This window comes from Pimephales promelas, chromosome 24, assembly GCF_988280905.1.
Source record: "Pimephales promelas chromosome 24, fPimPro1.hap1.1, whole genome shotgun sequence".
Lineage (NCBI taxonomy): Eukaryota > Metazoa > Chordata > Actinopteri > Cypriniformes > Leuciscidae > Pimephales > Pimephales promelas.
In genome coordinates this window covers 27,528,787-27,547,960 of record NC_142792.1, presented here as the reverse complement: position 1 = coordinate 27,547,960, position 19,174 = coordinate 27,528,787, and the positions used below count along the sequence as shown (strand labels likewise).

Sequence of the window (19,174 nt, the reverse complement as noted above, 5' to 3'; positions counted from 1 at the left end):
CTAAAGCACTTTTTGACCATTCGTCACTAGCCTAAAATGTTTATTAGTGCTTCACACTCCAGTCCAGCTGGTGGCGGTAATGCACCGAAAGTTGGTTTGCCAACCGCCCTAAAACTCCATTAGAAGAAGAAGAAGGCGCGTCGTTGCGGAAATGACGTGTCCAGTCGGAAGTGACGAGCCGTTGTGATGGATGAGCCGCTGCTGCTGTTGTGATGCTCCTCTTTTGAAGGAAAGCTCATTTCTCCAGCAACATCCAGCATGAACTGATCGCTGCACGGACTGACAGCTGTGATTGTGAGTTCAGTCCTCCGTGTTTTATTGATTATATGATCTGTAGTCTGTCAGTTTATAATGAGACGCACGAGCAGCGCCTGTAGTTTATATCATCTGTGTTCAATAAGAATCTGTTTTAGCACTTCGACACAGAAATCTTCCTCTAAACACACATGAACATCTGATAGATTAGCAAACACATCACTGAATGATAATGTGACACACATGAGTGTGTGTTTTAATGACAAACTAAGTGTAATTATAGAAATATCTAATCAAAGTATTTATAATATTGGTAAAACTTTACAGTGAGTTTTCATTAGTTAACATGAACTAACAATGAGCAGTACATCTGTTCATCTTTATGTTATTTATGTCATTTGTACATTATTAAATCAACAGTTCTGTTAACATTATTTAATGGACCATTATTGAACAGTTGTGTTTTAAACTTATTAAAAGTGATGTTTTCTAACGAGATCTTATTGTAAAGTGTTACCAAAGTATTATTTCTGTTTTATTATATTTGTTCAGCCGAACCCCATTAATAATCGATTGAGCTGCTATGAGTGTTTAGAGCTGACGGAGGTGGTGTGTGTTTCTCAGGAGTGTGTGTGTGTGTGATGGCTGGGAAGGTGAAGTGGGTGACGGACATGGAGAAATCGGTGCTGATCAATAACTTTGAGAAGAGAGGATGGATCCAGGTGACGGACAGCGACGACTGGAACTTCTACTGGCAAGAGCTCGTTTCATTTCATCCGTTCACACTGACACTGCAAAGCTGAAGTACACACTGAAGCACTTGATCAGATCAGTGCTAGGGCTGAATCCAGTTTCACACACACACTACTGGTGTTCAGATGAACTGTTTGAGCCGTTCACGGTGGACTGTGGTCGTACGACTGTGTCCTGAGGGAAATACTACTGTGCTGTATGAGTGGGGGATTCACACATAAACTTGCTTTAAATATTTCACAGATGTTTTCAGACATTACAAACAAAGTCTGGAGGATTCGTGAACAGTACTTTAAAAACATTTACTTACAATTTAAGACTTTTTTAAACATAATTTCCAAAACCTGTCCTAAAAAATCTCATTAACGCAACAGTCTGAAAACATCAACACTGTTAGAATAGCAAACATTTACACATCTTTAAAAATGGGTTATTAACAGTCATGCACATTTACTTTATAATGATATCAAATAATATTTATTTTTAAATTACATTTTTTTAAATTTCCCGCAACCCCTTGCTCCTACAATTTACAATCTACAATTTTTATATAATTCAATAAAAAATATATTTTTTCACAATGATATGACCTGAAAGATCTAAACATACATTTATAACCAAACTAATATTTTTCTATTAATTAGATTAACATTTAATGAACATCTGTTAGTTAATAAAGGCATCTACTACTACTGTTGTGGTGATGATACACAAGATACGGATATGGGGTTGATTATTTCAGTAATGATAATAAGTATACTAGGCTTTTGTTAAAAACAGAATATTTTCACAATCATGGATTCAGGTTCTGATCAGTTTTATTTTGTAGTGCTTCAAAAATGCATAACAATCAAAAACAGATCTGGAAGATCTGGAATAATGGCTTTAGTTAGTTCACCCAAAAAAGAAAATGATGTCATTAATGAAACTGTAAACGAAGCTCGGCCGCACCAGACACTTTTTTTTCTTCATTATTATTATACATGAATATTGATTAAATAAATTAAATTATTGGCTAAAATAAATCTACCAAAACCATTTATTTTTCTTCAGAATTATTTTATTTGGGTTTGTTTAAATTACCATATGATTCAGATAAAGCCGGACACATTACAGTGCTGAGAATTTCAGTGGAAAATGCAGTAATATAGAAAAATTATTAATTTGTTAAAATGACACATTGTGTTCACTGTAAAGTATTGTGATGCTTTTTATATTACTAAATAACATGTTTTCTATTTAAAATCTTTAGTTTTAATGGTTTTGTACACACTAGTATCTAATGCAGATCAGCAAATCCAGGTGTGTGTGTGTAATATCAGACCGAATTCATCAGAGGGATGTGGACATCACTTCAGTTCAGTCACGACGTTGAGTGCAGCGCTACCTTACTAACTGTTTATAAGCAGTATATTATGAGTTTATTGAGGCAATACTTGTTACAAGTGCATATGTGTTCCCCATACTAAAGCGTTACAAACATTGCACTGGTTTAGGCGGGCATTACCCACAATCCCCTGTGTCGAACAGGTTGCTGTAGTCATTCCAGCACTGGTGAACAGGGTTCATTTACACTTACACACACACACACACACACAGGTGTCATGTTTGCAGTGATCTCTTTGGCAGGATGAGCATCCAGACCATCCGCAGCGTGTTCAGCGTGGACACCGGCTACCGGCTGACTGACGAGCAGATGGTCAACCACTTCCCCAACCACTACGAGCTGACCAGGAAGGACCTGATGATCAAGAACATCAAGCGCTACCGCAAAGACCTGGAGAAGGAGGCCAGTCCCTTGGCCGAGAAGGACGAGAGCGGGAAATACCTCTACCTGGGTAAAACCCGCTGCTGCTCTCCTCCTCTCGCCTCTCGCCTCCGTCTCTCTCGTGTGTGCCGTCGGTCGCTCACTCTCTGACTCTGGCCACAGATTTCGTGCCGGTGACGTTCATGCTGCCGGCCGACTACAATCTGTTCGTGGAGGAGTTCCGGAAGAGCCCGTCCAGCACGTGGATCATGAAGCCGTGCGGGAAGGCGCAGGGAAAAGGCATCTTCCTCATCAACAAGCTCTCTCAGATCAAGAAGTGGTCCCGCGACAGCCGCACCTCCACGTAAGAGCGCCATGTAGCGAGGGCTGCCTTAAAGGGCTGCATTAATGAAAATGATGTCATTAATGACCCTTGTGTCGACCCAAGCCCGTCAGACCTCCGTTCATCTTCAGGACACAGTTTAAGATATTTTAGATTTAGTCCGAGAGCTTTCTGTCCCTCCAGTGGAAATGTGTGTACGGTATACTGTCCTTGTCCAGAAAGGAAATAAAGACATCATCAAAGCAGTCCATGTGACATCAGTGGGTTAGTTACAATGTTTTGAAGCATCGGAAATACATTTTGGTCCAAAATTAACAAAAACTACAACTTTATTCAGCATTGTCTTCCGGTTCTATTGTCAATCCACGTAAGAAAGCAGAAAGCTCTCGGACTAAATCTAAAATATCTTAAACTGTGTTCTGGAGATGAATGGAGGTCTGACGTGTTTGGGTCGACATGAGGGAGAGGCATTAATGACATCATTTTCATTTTTGGGTGAACTAACCCTTTAACAATCGTCTTTTGTGAAACCAGCAACACTTTATTTGATTTAGCATTTTATTGTTATATATTTTTTAATGAAATAATAAAAATGAAATAGGCAAAGCTAAATAAACCAAAGACTGAGGTTAATCGGCCAATATATTGGTTATCGGCTTTCAAATATAAAGGTATCGGCCAAATGCTCATATCGGTGAACCCCTAATAGTAAATATATCACAGTAAAAGTGTCATCAGCGACTGTCTTCTGTCTGAAACGCTGGCGTTTGACAGGTTCGTGGCGGCGAACAGCGGGAAGGAGGCCTACGTCATCTCTCTGTACATCGACAACCCTCTGCTGATCGGCGGGAAGAAGTTCGACCTGCGTCTGTACGTGCTGGTGACCAGCTACAGGCCGCTGAAGTGCTACATGTGAGTGTGTGACCGCCGCACGCCACTGCATCACTCCATCCGCACTGAACGCTCTGTGTTTCAGGTACAAACTGGGCTTCTGCCGCTTCTGCACGGTCAAATACACGCCCAGCACCAGTGAGCTGGACAACATGTTCGTGCACCTCACCAACGTGGCCATCCAGAAGCACGGCGTAAGTCATTCACACCCACAGCTAGAGTCTGTGTACTTACAGCAGTCTGAATCAGCTGCTGCTTGGAGGAACTCAGTCGCTCACACAAATAGGGACGCGTCTCGCAGAGCCCGGTGTCTGAAGCATGGGTGAAATCAAGCCACATTACATTAGCCGGCGGCAGTCCAATTATGTCATGTTGAGCACCAGTGCCTGCATTACATGCCATCAGCTTTGTTGTCTTCAGGAAGCCGCTTTTTGCAAACTACAGTGTTGCACAACTATTTACACCGATATCCTTCTGAGTATGCGTTATGAAGGACGAGAACAGCATCAACAGTTGATGTTTCAGCGCCTGGGCTACTCGACAGACGGAGCGGGGCTCTGACAGGGTGGAATGGTTGTGTCACGGTTAGCGCTACATCATCTGTTGCCTGTCTAGCTCATTAGTCTGGATTTTCCCGTGTCTGCTCTCTTTGATACGCTGCTCCCTCAGGCTTGTGCTCAGGTCTGATCTGTCTACATGTTTGCTGGTTCGCTCCAGCTTCTAGAAACCGTTGAGAAGGGAGGCTTCGGGTTTATTTCCGGTCTTCTATTACTCTCAGCTTTCTAGGGAGGTGTCAGAGCATGCGCCCTAATTGGTTGTGGCAAGATTGTGCTTAGTGACCTTCACAGCGCACAGGCATTGATCAGCATGGCGTAGTGGGTTTTAACATCCCCACAGCGTCAGCAACTGACTCAAGATTGTGTTCCCTACAAAAAGGTGACTGTAACGAGGTTCACAACAATATGATAGGAAGAAGGAGACAGAGTCGACGATACTGGAACTCGTACTGTGTTTATTACTCAGAATAATACAAAACAAAAAGCCGCGCACACAGCGCATTCACCGTAGTCCGTGCTACAGCAATTCTCATTCACAAAAACTCTTTCCACGTCGATAACGATCAGCTTCCCGGTTCACAGTTCTCAGTTCTTTGTCCACAAACTCTTTCCACGGCAAACAGCACGAGTTCCAGTCTGCTCTCTCCTCCATTCTCCCGCTGTGCGGCTTTTATCAGTCTCCCCACGCTAATCACTGCAATCAGGTACAGGTGTTCATGATCTGAACTTGACCCACTTACTCACCGTACCGCTCATTGACTCATCTCTCACTACAGCCGACGCGAAAACCACGCCCCCCTCACCACATACCCCCCACCGCCCGACTCAGGCCGGGGAACCGTCCAAATTCTCGAATGATAGCCGCCCCAATGTGTGGAGTTTTGTTGTCAGGTCCAGGACATACTGAATTTCGTTTTTGCTAGCGGAGGGTCCGTCCTCCCAAGTCTCCCTCAGCACGTCTAACACCACGGGGCTGATGACCGAAGAGAAGCTCGAAGGGGGAAATTGCGAAGCGGGACTATTTCCGGGTATCGCGTTGCTTAATCTACCAAGACTAACGCAAAGCGATGCCCTCGTGCTGACCGTTCTAATGGCCCGATGAGGTCCATACCAATTCGTTCGAAGGGGACCTGCATCAGCGGAAAGGGGCACAAGGGTGCTTTTGGGTTGACCGGTGGATTAACCAACTGACATTCATGACAAGACACACACCACCTGCGCACATTCTCGTGAATGCCCGGCCAAAAGAATCAGGCCATGAGACGGTTTAGTGTTGCCGTTTGCCCTAAATGTCCGGCCATCGGATTACATTGAGCCGCCTGGAAAATCATTTCCCGGCGGCTCTTTGGTACTAACAACTGGGTTGTATCTTCCTTTGCCTGGGCGTATTGGGTCACCCAATACAACCTGTCTTTAATCATGCTAAAATAGGGGTAAGAGAGTGGTTGGTCCGGGCGGATTACCTGACCGTCGATGGAACGGACCTTATCAAACGCGTGTTTTAGTGTCTCATCCTGGGACTGCTCTAGGGGGAAATCATCGCGCTCCGAGAGGATATATCTCTCTAGAGTGCTCTCTTCCCCGACAGCAGTACCCAGATGTCCCGGTACAGCATCTCCCACCTGAACCACCGCTGTCTTCTCCTGCTGCTTCTTTTCCCAAGAGGCATCCGCACATAAAAACCCCAATAGTTTCGCAAAGCCTGGCCAATCAGTTCCCAGAATTAGCGGATGCCGGAGGTGCGGGTTAACTGCCATCTCCACACTATGCTTTTGTCCCCTAAATAGAATCACCACAGACATTAAAGGGTAACTCTCCACCACCCCGTGCACACAGAACCCTAACCATGCGGCTTTTATCCAACGCCCCAGACCGAATCAGGCTTTGATGAATAGAGGTTTGGTTACATCCTGAATCCACCAAAGCCTGATAAGTACCCGCCTTGATACTCAAGGGTATCTGGTACAAGCCAGCTTGATCGGGTGCAGCCCTTGGCGCGTCGGGGACCCGAACCAGTGTCCCCACCTCCTTCACTGGACACCGGTCGATAAAATGGCCCGGGTCCCCACAGCGCCATCAAGCCGGCCCAGGTTTTACCGCTGTCCCAGCGGCGGGAAGTGGGCCAAGGGATTGACGTGGGGATAGTGGTGCCACCAGAGCCAGGCTGGATAAGTGCCTGGACTCATTGTGCAGTCTTCTTGGGTAGCTTCCCAATAAACTGCTCCAGTACCACCTGATCGATAATCTCCTCGACGTCGCTTCCCCCGGCCATCAGCCATCTGCGGCAGGAGTCCCGGAGTTGTTGCGCCATCATGAAGGTCCGAATGGACTCTTCAAGGGTCAAGGACCTGAAGTGTTGTCGGTGCTTTTCAGGGGTCCGGCCGACCCGCTGAGGAATGGTGCACCGTATATCTTGATAGACCAGGAGATTCGAGACTGGCAGCTGGTGGGCGGCGATCTGCGACTCTCTGGACAGCAGTGGGATGAGACGCAGAGGCCAGTCTTCTTTGGGCCACCCCCGGGCCTCGGCCGACCTTTCGAACAGGTCCAGGAATGTCCTGTGGACCCATCTTTCCCATGGTCAGCGGTGAGGCCGTGGTGGATGTTGTAGAGGGGGTGGCGGGAATCTCCCGGTCTAAACAGCTCTGGAACAACTCGTGGTCTTCCTGCTGGCCTTGGAGCAGCACCTGAAAGTGTTGCTCATGTTCCTCTTTCACGCTCAGCAGGGCTTGGTGTTGATCTCTCAGAAGGGCCGTGAGTGTCTGGATGATCTCCGCAAATGGCGATCCTGACGGGTTCTGCATGGCGGTGGCAGACTCCTTCTTCCCGGGTTTTCGGCACCAGTTTAACGAGGTTCAAAACAATATGATAGGAAGAAGGAGACAGGGTCGGCGATACTGGAACTCGTATTGTGTTTATTACTCAGAATAATACAAAACAAGAAGCCGCGCACACAGCGTGTTCACCGTAGTCCGTGCTACAGCAATTCTCATTCACAAAAACTCTTTCCACCTCGATAACGATCAGCTTCCCGGTTCACAGTTCTCAATCCACAGTTCTCAGTTCTCAGTTCTTTGTCCACAAACTCTTTCCACGGCAAACAGCAGGAGTTCCACTCCGCTCTCTCTCTCCTCCATTCTCCCGCTGTGCGGCTTTTATCAGTCTCCCCACGCCAATCACTGCAATCAGGTACAGGTGTTCATGATCTGAACTTGACCCACTTACTCACCGCACCGCTCATTGACTCATCTCTCACTACAGCCGACGCGAAAACCACGCCCCCCTCACCACAGTGACGTCTTGGACTACTGGTGTAACACCAGTTCCCTGAGTATGAGACGCTGCGTTGCATTGCCATGCTTCAGACATGCCTTCTCGTCTTCCTTCAGACAATTCAAATCTGACGGCGTGTAATGCAAGCACCCTTTCAAACATGCAGGCGCTTCATTGGACTGCTGTCGGCCAGTAAGATTGACTTAATTTTACACATGCTTCAGACACCATCGTCTTACCTGAGCATTTTAAATGCAGGAATATTTTAATGAGAACATGAGCTGACTATAGTGAAGTGATCAATGTGATTGATGTTCAAACTGGTTAGCAAGTGTGCTTTGTTTACTATCAATAGTAGCACATCCCGCCAAGTGAGCGCAGAGCACCCGAAAGGCTTTTGAATGAAAGAAAAAGGAGTTTCCCCATAGCTTCCAATAAAGACGCAATACTTGGTTACTTGCGTAACCTCGGGTCCCTGAGACAGGATACTCATGCATGACCTGACTCGTAATGTGTGTTTCATATATATATACTGAAGCTGGAGGGCGCTCTCTCGCATGAAGTCCAAATCGGACTCGGAGAATCGGAGAATTCATAACTTGTTCCAGGAAATCCCTTATATGGACTAAGACATCCAGCCATCGCTGCAGCGAGTAGAAATGCAGAAAAATTCTGACTGATGAAACGTGAAGACATTAAAAACATCATTGCAGCAATATATTTTTATGTTCCATCTTCGGAGACAGCCTTTATTACAGTAGAAACTATCAAATATACTGCCTTACTCTGTGATTAAAAGTTACATTTTGGTCAAATCCATCATGACTTGATAAATGTCTGTAGTACATAAAACAATCATAAACTTGTCATTAGGACAAAATATTATAAAATTAAAAATGATTGGTTACTGTTAGCAGTGTATTTTCTTATAGCCGGTTAAAGGTGCCATATGGAATAATTGAGGTAAAAATATCCAAAAAATGAGCTACACACATCAAAAGTATGAGAAGAAATAAGTGCAATGATGTCATTAAAAAACTGGCAAGTTATAGTGCTGCCGAGATATAACCTAAATTAGCATGCTAAATTATTAGCCCCGGCCCGGCAGGTGTCGTAATACCAGTTTCGGCCATGGGAGGCGGTATGCGGGCGGGCAACGTTAGCACCAGCCAAACTGCAGTAACACGAGTAAGTCGCGCCGGCTTGTGTGTACTTGAACATAATGTCATGTCGTGATGTCGTGTGGAAATACAGCTCGCTACTAAATTTCAGTTCAGGGATGAGTTAAATAAATGATTGGTCGATATTATGCATGAGGAATACATTTTTTTTGGTAAGTTGTAACATATCTTTCAACAGTGTTCGTGTTCTTTTACCATTAGCTAGTAGAGATGATCGGTTCACGTGCGCTAGGGATCTGTCGTCTAAATACAAGCGCCAAAACTGCATTTATTGATTGAATTGCGTAAAAAAATTAACAGAATCTGAGAGCTGAGATCGGTCTCTGTGTCCTTTTCTGTGCATGACAAAATGGATGTGTGGCGTGAGAGTGTGTGAAAAGTTGTGTGTCTCACGGTGAATTTGTGAGAGTTGGCAGCTCTGAAAGGCGCTAGCTTGGTCCACATCAGGGAATGCTGTCTGTCAAATTAACTCAAACTAATGATAAAAATGTAACATGAACAAAATGAATACCATAATCTAAAAATGCCTGGGCTTTAATTTTCCCATATCGTCGAAATGCACCGGCTTGTCTATGAGACGGCCTTTATAATTTAGTATTGAGATGTTGTTCATTTAGTCTCTAATCTCTGAAAATCTCCAAATGATCCACGTGAAACTGCGGTCTTCCAACCTTTTACTATTAGTTTTACTGATTAATATGCGCGAGGGAGACCCGCTCGCCCGTGTTGTTTGAAGACATGAGTGCGCGCGGAGGTATTTTTCTGGAGGTATACTGCCTCCATCTGGTATGGAATATGGTGTATGATTTGATTTTTTATCCCAGAGGGCACCTTTAAACATAAGAAATAAGAAAAATAAAACCTGTAAATTAGACAAAGCTCACAATAAACGGGTATTACGAGGTGCTACACCCCTGCTGTGGTGGTTACGGCCCTGTTTTATAATAACTATAATAATGTTGGTTCACAGAAAAACAGTGAGATTACAACAGTAATATTTACAGCCTATTCAGAAAGTATCCACAGCACTTTGTTTACAACATAAACATTTTGTTATGTTTCAGCCTTATTCCAAAATTTGCCATGAAACTTAATATTGAGGTCAGGTTCCTCCTGTTTCCACTGATCATCCTTGAGATGGTCTTGATTGGAGTCCACCTGTGGTAAACTCAGTTGACTGGTTGTATAAACCCCTCATGGCTGATCAGACAGTACTGTATATACTGTATATAGCATGTCTGTGTCTGAGCGCAGGACGACTACAATCACGTTCACGGCGGGAAGTGGACGGTGGGTAACCTGCGCCTCTATCTGGAGAGCACTAGAGGACGGGACGTCACCAACCACCTGTTTGACCAGATCCACTGGATCATCGTCCAGTCGCTCAAAGCCGTGGCTGTAAGTCAAAACATCCACAGATCATCACCGCATCTGTCCGGCATGAGGATGTAGCGTTCGGATACGGAAGACTAAGACGAGTCATTCACAATAATTATAATAATAACGTGTTTCTGTTCTCGGCTGCAGCCCGTCATGAATAACGACAAGCACTGTTTCGAGTGTTACGGTTATGACATCATCATCGACGACCGGCTCAAGCCGTGGCTGATCGAGGTCCGATATCATCATCAGTTTTCTAATACTCTATTTATCTTTACTTATATCTGTATTTCTGCATTTATTTATTAACTTTATTACAGTTGTTTTAGTCTTTTTTAATACTTCTATTTAGTTTTAATATTACAGTACCTAATTTCTAATTTTTTGTATTGTGCTTCTTTCTTTTTTATTAAGTTTTTAATCATTTTAGTAGTTCAACTTAAACTTGTTTTATTTCATTTCTAGTTTTGGTTTCAGTAATTTAAGTTTGTTCTTCACCTAATATTTATATTAATCTCCATTTCAGTGATCGTAACGTACTGTTAATAGTTGTAGTCAGCTGTAACGGTGTGTGTGTGTGTCAGGTGAATGCGTCCCCGTCCCTTACCTCCAGCACGGCCAACGACCGCATTCTGAAGTACAACCTGATCAACGACACGCTGAACATCGTGACCCCGAACGGCGAGATCCCGGACTGCCGCTGGAACCGCTGTCTGCCCAAAGAGGCTCTGGGACACTATCAAGTGCTGTGAGTGTGTGTGTGTGTGTGTGTGTGTCTATCAAGTGCTGAATCCACAGATCCTGAAGTTAGTTTAGGAGATTAGGCTTGGAGTGGAGTACGCATATGTAAATGATGTCAGGAGTTTTATTGAAATATGGTGTATTGATGATGATTTATGATGATGTGACGGTTCTGAATTTTTTTTCTGTGAGTTTATATATGTTCTCATTTTATTTTTGAAATGTAAAAATTAATTTCTCTCTCTCTCAGATATGACGAGGAGCAGGCCCTGAGCGAGAGCGCTGACCTCAGGAGCCGGTCGGGTCAGTCGCTGGGGTCAAAGGGCAGCAGATCCGGCAGCGTGAGGCCACCGTTCCCCGCCACCTGGAAGTGAGACTGACAACACACGAGGCCTTCGCTGGAGACACTGCAGCTACTGTGTGTGTGTGTGTGTTTAGCCCGTATCAGTGTGATCACATGACCTTCGCAGAACTAGCTTCCATAAGGTTTTTTTGGCATTGAAAGTAAAGATACATATATTTCTAAAATAAACGCCGATCTTCACTTTGAGCTTCCTAACTAGATTAGCAATATACCCAAGTATCCTGCTCCAGTGGACACACTCCTTACCACTGCAAACTACACTAACAACACAAGATGGCGCTATATCCACTACTGCACAATGAGACCGCGTGCTCCTTCACGAACACTGTCTCTGACCCGGCTATAACATGGCTTTCCTGAGGGGACGCTCATCCAACACTGTTCAACTACAACACAGAAATCACCCAGACCGTCACTTTTAATACAGGACACCGCTGGAGATTGGGACTAAACAACATAGTACTGGAAAAAGCTGAATTTGCTTTATTTAACACTAAACACACAGATGAGCGAGCAGGTAAACGCGTACACACTCCCCAACACTGACTTTTGGAGATACTCTAGATAAGACACAGTCTCCATGCAACTCTTAGATCAGCCCTGGCCTGCTGATCTGGGCATTTATGACATTATTTCCCTTTATCTGTGCCGTTTTAGATTTTATATTTATCTGTGTGGTTTTTTTTTTTTTTAAATGTTTTAGATTTGATTTTATATTGTGCAATTTAATATATTTTATTTATTTTATTTTAATATTTAATTACTTTTATTGATGCACTATATATATATATGGTATGGGATAATAAAAACCGAAACGTCACTATTAAAAAAGAATTTGCCTGATATTGTTCATGTTCAAAACAGCAAAATAAATAATGGTGCAAAAGATTTTCTGTTGTAAATTAATGCTGGTCTTTTTAACTTTCTATTCATCAAATTATCCCGAAAAATAAAATGCATCTCAGTTTCCACAAAAATATGAACTGTTTTCAACATTGGTGGTAATAATAAATGTTTCTTGAGCATCAGATCATCATTTTAGAGTGTTTTCTGAAGGATCATGTGACACTGAAGAATGGAGTAATGATGCTGAAAATACAGGGACACTTCACCTCTGGAAAGATGAATGTGTGTATAAAATGGGTCATTTATGTAGAAGGAATGTGAAATTAATTTTGTATTTGGGGATTTCTAGACTGAGAAAAGCCAGAAAATGTATTTTTGGCTTATGTGGATAAAAGACAACAACTCCCAGAATTCACTTGCTTCGCTGCCCTATGAGGCCTGTTTCCGCCACAGAATGAAAAATAAAAATTTTGCGACATTTTATCTCACAATTCTGACTTTTTTTCTCAGAATTACGTGATATAAAGTCAGAATTGTGAGATATAAAGTCTCAATTCTGTCTTTTTTTTTCTCTCGCAATTGCGACTTTATTTCTTTAACTTCATATCACATTTACACTGTATAAGATTATTAGGTATAATATCTTAATATTTGGTGTTATCTTATAATTGTTTTTTCAGTTTTGATGAAATATTTCGTGTTTTTTGGTTTAATTTCTGCAATTTAAAAGGCAATTTAGCTGTTCAAGGCAGATTCTCACTGTAACATGCTCCGTTATCGTGTTTACACCCATAGACTTACACTAAACCACTGAAATATTCACTGTCTACTGTATAAATATTTGCTATGATATATACAAGACTGATAACTATAAAATGTATAATATTTTATGTTTTTTGTTTCTTTTTCTTTTTTTTTAAAGTGGAACAATCCTGCAAATTTAGTCATTTTCAGAAAATAAAAACATTACGAATATTTAAATTAAATCAATATAAAAAATGAATGTAGTATTTCATTCTGCCACAGAGAGATTTGGTAAAAATAGTGACAGAGGTCGTGAGCGCGCGCCTGCGCTCGCTGAGGGGATGTGACGTCAGTGAGGCGCGTCCCCGCTCCGCTCACAGCAGTCGTTGAATGTATCGATGAGAAACGGAGAAAGTCAGCGAGCGTCACATCATCCACAGACACGCGAGCGTTGGATCGGGACCGTCACACACACTCAGGTAAGTTAACGATAAAAACATCGCGTGTGCTGTGATTCAGAGCGCGAGCGGCACTTTACACACACACACTCTGCGCAGTCTGAGGAAACTTTCTGACGCGTCCGATGCTGATCGATCATCGGATCAAACTCTGTCACTCACACACACACACACACACACACACACTGCGAGCCTTCAGACGCTCGTGTCTCCGTCCACAGCGCCGGGTGTGTGTGTGTCTACACGCGTACTCGACACCGACAGCTGTGTGTTCACAGGGCGGGGCAGTGTGGGGCTTTTCCGCGGCTCGTGTTGACTCCTTCTGGGTCTTTAACCCGGTTATTCTGATCGATCATCTGTCGCTGTGACGTGATAACGTTTCGATATGACGTCACTGACCGTTCTGATCTTCCTCAGGAACGTCACAGTGTTGTGTGTGTATATTTATAATTGTGTGTTTAAACTGATTTAACCTGGTGGAAAGCTGGACAGGACCGCTTATGGATGGTTTATTATTGTCATGAAAGTACATGAAAACGATTTATTAGCTAGAGTTATATGGGAAAACATGTTGTAACACTTTTAGTGTCCTTGTGACATGTTGTTTGTTTGTTTGCTTGAGTTTGTTCAGATTTACTGGACAGAACTTCATCTTTAACACATGGCATAAACAAAACTGTACAGGCACTCATTTAACTCTATCAGAAACACATGAGTAACACATGAATACAACACATATCTTATGCTTCTGCATACACACATACAGCTATAGTTGAAATCTGAGACAATAGCTGAGTTAAATACTTGGATCATCGACCTGTAAACAATGTAAATCCTCCTGTCATAATCTGTTTCTAAACTTCCTGAGTTGATCTAAACGCCGTCTTGTTTTCTTATGTTTCACATTTCCCTGGAATGAGAGTTTGTTATCAGTAATTATTCCTAAATATTTAAAAAAGTTGCAACTTGCTGTACCTTTACACCAGTTATAATAACTTGAATGCATAATTGAACAAGACTTTTAATATCCTCAAAACAGGTTGAACAATTAAAACCAAGTCATCAGTGTATTTGATTAAGGTGAGATCGTCCCTGTTACATTGAAGTTTGTTGGTATTTACACAAACTTCATAAATATGGTGGTAAACGTAAAAAATGTTACGTTTACCAAAGTAATAACAGTAAATTATGCATAGTTACGTGGAACCTAACTTTATAGTAAGTACAGTACATGTTAATTAATATTACTGGGTGGTTAAATGTACGTGATAACAATGACATATAGTGTCTTATAAAATTAAAATGCTTAATTGTCACATTTATCAGATTCGAGCTAGTCGGTAATATGATTTTAACATAAATCTGCAAAGAAATACGAAGCAACATGTGAGAATAGATAGATGTGTTGCGTCTCTTCCAGATACTTTTCTGCGGTGTTTACATCGGGTTTAAGATATAAAGAGATTCACGTCATAAAGGCAACAGCTGTCATTTCCATTTGGGTTAAGTCCAAGTTACAAATGAAGAGTTCAGATGCAAAAGCCTCTAAATGCCATTTGAAATTTTCTTCTTTAATGATGATTTTTATCAAGCTTGTATATTTAAGTTCAGTGATTTCACTTAAATGGCAATGAAGATTACCTATTAATTGTCATTTAAGTGAAATTACTGAACTTAAATATACAAGCTTGATAAAAATGATCATTTTAGAAGAAAATTTCAAATGGCATTTAGAGGCTTTTGCATCTGAACTCTTCAAATATAGACCCGTCAGTTTTTTGTCAAAATTGTGTTTTTATTATTCTATAACATCTTGTTTATCATCTCTGAATATATCTTGGGAAAATTCACTGGTTTAGTGCAGAAAAATAGTGATTTATAATGTCCAGCTGAAAAGACTGTGTTTCTCTTTAAGAATGATAGGCAAAACACATCATCTCCTGTTTAGCTCTCCTTCTCTTAACACTACAAAGACAGTTCACCTATCGAGATAAACCAAATAACAGAATAAAGTCCAGTACAACGGCCCGCAAGTTTTTATTTATTTTTATCCAGCATTATCGTGTGGTGTGATGTGGAGCACAAGAGAACAAAAGAGTTTGAAGCTGCTCGTTTAAAAGATCTCGCTCGCCTCTCAATCGTCTGATTTCAAAACGGTTTTCACAGGATTAATTTTGAGTTCGTCAGCTTTCGAATGATCCCTAATCTGTGATGATTACGTGATGACTACTAAAATATGTGATATGAAGAAAAGGCAATAAAGAAGGGAGCGCCAGTCGTCCCGCTAGCAGGACGTGACCGCTAATCAAACCTGTTTTACTCAAAATTCTGTTTCGGAAAATCTTCAGATAAGCACAACTTTTGTTACAGACAAACGATAAAATAAATAAAATCAGGTTTGGAAAGGGCTTGAAGCCAGGTTTAATACGGTCTCCTGTAATATGTCAAATTTCAGCATGTGGTGGGTTTTCCCAGATCGCATCTCATTATTCAAGTGCATTTTGTGTTAACAGAGACATTGCTTTTATTGTTTTTGGAAGTTTTGTTCATTTATTGTGGATTTTTAAAATGTTTTCCATTTTCAGTCTTATATAGTCTTTAGAAATAAGAGATTATTGGTCTTTCTGCATTATTATGCCGTTATTATTTTAGATGTATTATCGTTTATCGCAATGATTTCTTGGATAGCAAGTTGTGTTATCGTGACCGGCCTGTGTGTCGCCCACACTGGGGGAGATGAGCTGTAATAATGGAAAATAATGTGTTTTTGAACAATCAAGCATGAAAACAGATTCTAGTACACCCCAAAACTAAATCAAGAAGTTTTTAATATGCAATGCAAAACTGAGTTTTAGTTGGGTGAAGTCAGTGTGTTTGTGATTAGTGTTATTTTAGTATAAGAGGGCCGTTGGTTGTTAATCATGCGTGTCCAGTGCTGATGCCTCAGTGTGTTTGTTCATGATGTGTGACGGTGAAAAACATCAGGTGTGTGTGTGTGTGCATCAGTCCACGCAGCTGTCAATCACTCGTCACCTGTCGTCACTGCTGAGATAATCTGGTGTGTGAAACCTCAGTATTGAGACTCTGAGGACTAATGAGCTGTGTGTGTGTGTGTGTGTGTGTGTAACAGATATAATAGAGCGCAGCAGTCGGTTCTGGGAGAACAAACTCCATTCATCCACTCAGCCGTGTGTGTGTTGGTTGGGTTCATGCTTGTAACGCTTTATTAAACCCCACTGAATGGGACACACACTTCACTGAAACCGTGATCAGGCACTCAAGCACTCGATCACATGATCACGAGCCTTCGAGAGGTCTCATTTCACACCGTGAAGGTCAGGGGTTCAGGAACTTCCTGTCACACAGGTGTGTGTGTGTGTGTGTGTAACCGCATTAGTGTGCTCGAGTGTGAAGCTGACGTGACACTCACTGAACACAATGAAGCTACGGCTGTGATTGACCAGCGGTTTCTCTCACACACACACACGGACACACAGAAGGATAGACAGAGATATTGATAGAAATAATCGCCAAGACCAAGATAGTGATGCACCGAAATTAATTTTTTAATCAAAAACACTAGATCTTCGAAAGTTGATTTAGTGAAAACTGAAAATATTTCATAAACATCTAAATTACACATAAGAAGCTTCTGTATCAGTTTAATAACAAAATGATGTTTCTTCAATGCATTAATAAACTGTGGCTGTAATAACTTGTTTTCGTGACATAGGCTACATTAATTATTGAGGAACCAGTTAAGTAAAACGGGATGCACGATATGTATAAATATCAATATATATATATGTTCATCTGTAATGTTATCATAGGGCTGGGCGATTTTTTTTTTTTTTTTTTTTTTTTTTTTTTTTTTAATCAAGAATAATTTCTATAACTCTGTGTGTTGAACTGATAACCACTCTTGTGTGTGTTAAACACAATCTACTTAATACAACTTCATTATAAAGAAAAAACACAAATCCCCAAAAATATCATCATAATCTATGACAAAAATGCTGTTATAAACTAGATTAGTGGATAATTCAGCAGTAAAATTTAGTCTAGAAAAATCACAAGTGCACAATAATTGTATAAAATCTGAACATTTAGGGAAAAAAAACATTTAGACAAGAGACAACAAGTGCAGCACTAAATCTGGTCAATCTTTACGCATTGCTCTTTGTGTTGTACATTCATGAAAAACAAGATAACAAAAATCAAAAAGATCAATTATTATATAGTCTGGTCTACTATACAATTGAGACAACATGTTTTAAATGTATAGCACAGCCGTTTAATGAGACAGCAACTTATGATCGATAGGACAGAACAAGATCGGCAATTAATAATCTGTCATCCCGAGCGGAGGATGATGCGCTTGAAGTCGAGTCCTCACTGAACAACAGTTCAAAGCACAAAGGACATATATTGATGGACAGTTTATTATACAGTATCTATCTATGCAATAGTTTATTGAGACTTTTCTTGTAACAGTTTTAACTTTCAGTTACTGTGCGCATGAAGAACAATTATAGTGCCCTGACTGTAGTGTTGTGATCTAACAGACACCCGGTAGAAAGTATCATCATGATTAAGTTACAGTAATAAAGTCCAGCAAGATAAAGTTGTTTTATGCGAAACCATAGACGTTTATCTACAGATCAAGAATAATAGTAACATTGAATCATCTTGAGAGAGTTTCATCATATTGACTGTCGTAACCGAACTGCGGAAACCCTGTGGAAGATTTGGCGAATGCAAAAAAAAACACGATTTTTTGAAAATATGAATCGATTTGACCTGCCAGCTTTTTTTTTTTTTTTTCTCAAATCGATTTTTTTTCCCAGCCCTATGTTATCGTTATTAATCCGGTAAGAAAATGAGGTTAAAAATAAACACATGTGCAGGCTGTCATATAGTCTTCATAAAACTATCATGAGGACATTAAGGGTGGGCGATATAGCCTAAAAATTATATCACGATATTTCAAGAATATTTGCGATAATGATATTTATCACGATATAGAATAAAATATATGAAACGACATTTTTTTGGTGATTGCAGCTGGCTGGCAGCAGCATTAGTGCAAAAAATAGTATAACATAACTCCTTAACATTTTAGTTTAACAATAAGTAATAACTTAACAATATTAACAATAACTTCAGAAGCCTGCACAATATTGTCACCTATGAGGTATAAAATACCTAATTTATACAATAATTGTATAAAATCTGAACTTTTAGGGAAAAAACATTTACTGTGAATTTAAACTTCCATAACTTTTTTATACTTTCATTTTTTAAAGTGTTTTCACTTCAGCAATAATCTGCTGAGTGTTTCCTTTAAAACAAGACCAAACTTGGGTATATATTCCAAAGCATTCTTGAATTCTTGACAGTTAAGGGGTTAAAAACAATCGGCTAAATACACAGCAATAATGTGGAAACCAGGAGAAACACTCTGTGCCACGAATGAACAAGTTAAACAAGGCTTTCACACATCAGCATCATTCAGCATGGACGTAATGTAGCAGCGCTAACTGGAGAACTAGCCGAATTAATTTACTTTATTCATTATAGGGTTCATGCTAAGTTTCAAGAACTTTTCAAGGACTTTTTAAAGTGTTTCACGCTTATTCAG

At 41.1% G+C, this 19,174-nt stretch overlaps 2 protein-coding genes across 6 annotated transcripts in view; both read left to right on the top strand.

Annotated features, from left to right (window-relative positions):
* The window catches only part of pacsin2 (protein kinase C and casein kinase substrate in neurons 2), a 401,742-nt gene that overhangs the window by 366,311 nt on the left and 16,257 nt on the right, over window positions 1-19,174 (top strand). For 2 of the 4 annotated variants that reach the window (XM_039670226.2, XM_039670224.2), the window contains exon 1: window positions 13,396-13,554. The exons of 1 other annotated variant lie outside the window; for it this stretch is intronic. The gene's annotated coding sequence lies outside the window, so the exon portion shown is untranslated. Of the gene's footprint in view, window positions 1-13,395; window positions 13,555-19,174 lie in introns of those variants that run through there. One more of the 4 variants, XM_089126916.1, reaches the window with a different exon arrangement.
* Window positions 175-12,513, top strand: ttll1 (tubulin tyrosine ligase-like family, member 1). 2 transcript variants are annotated; one of them, XM_089126923.1, is made up of 10 exons: window positions 175-294; window positions 880-1,009; window positions 2,638-2,846; window positions 2,939-3,119; window positions 3,873-3,968; window positions 4,075-4,183; window positions 10,255-10,398; window positions 10,528-10,614; window positions 10,965-11,128; window positions 11,372-12,513. In XM_089126923.1, exons 2-10 carry the CDS (start codon window positions 897-899, stop codon window positions 11,493-11,495), a joined length of 1,227 nt encoding a protein of 408 aa, XP_088983049.1. In that variant the 5' UTR covers window positions 175-294; window positions 880-896; the 3' UTR covers window positions 11,496-12,513. The 2 variants fall into 2 exon arrangements, with proteins under 2 accessions (XP_088983049.1, XP_088983048.1); XM_089126922.1 differs by having other exon boundaries at window positions 176-294; window positions 3,873-4,010.

Coding starts and splice junctions, on each gene's coding strand:
- ttll1 (XM_089126922.1), top strand. CDS start 897: ATGGCTGGGAAGGTGAAGTGGGTGACGGACATGGAGAAATCGGTGCTG. Junction 1,010..2,637: donor GACGACTGGAACTTCTACTG/GCAAGAGCTCGT, acceptor TCTCTTTGGCAG/GATGAGCATCCAGACCATCC. Junction 4,184..10,254: donor TGGCCATCCAGAAGCACGGC/GTAAGTCATTCA, acceptor GTCTGAGCGCAG/GACGACTACAATCACGTTCA.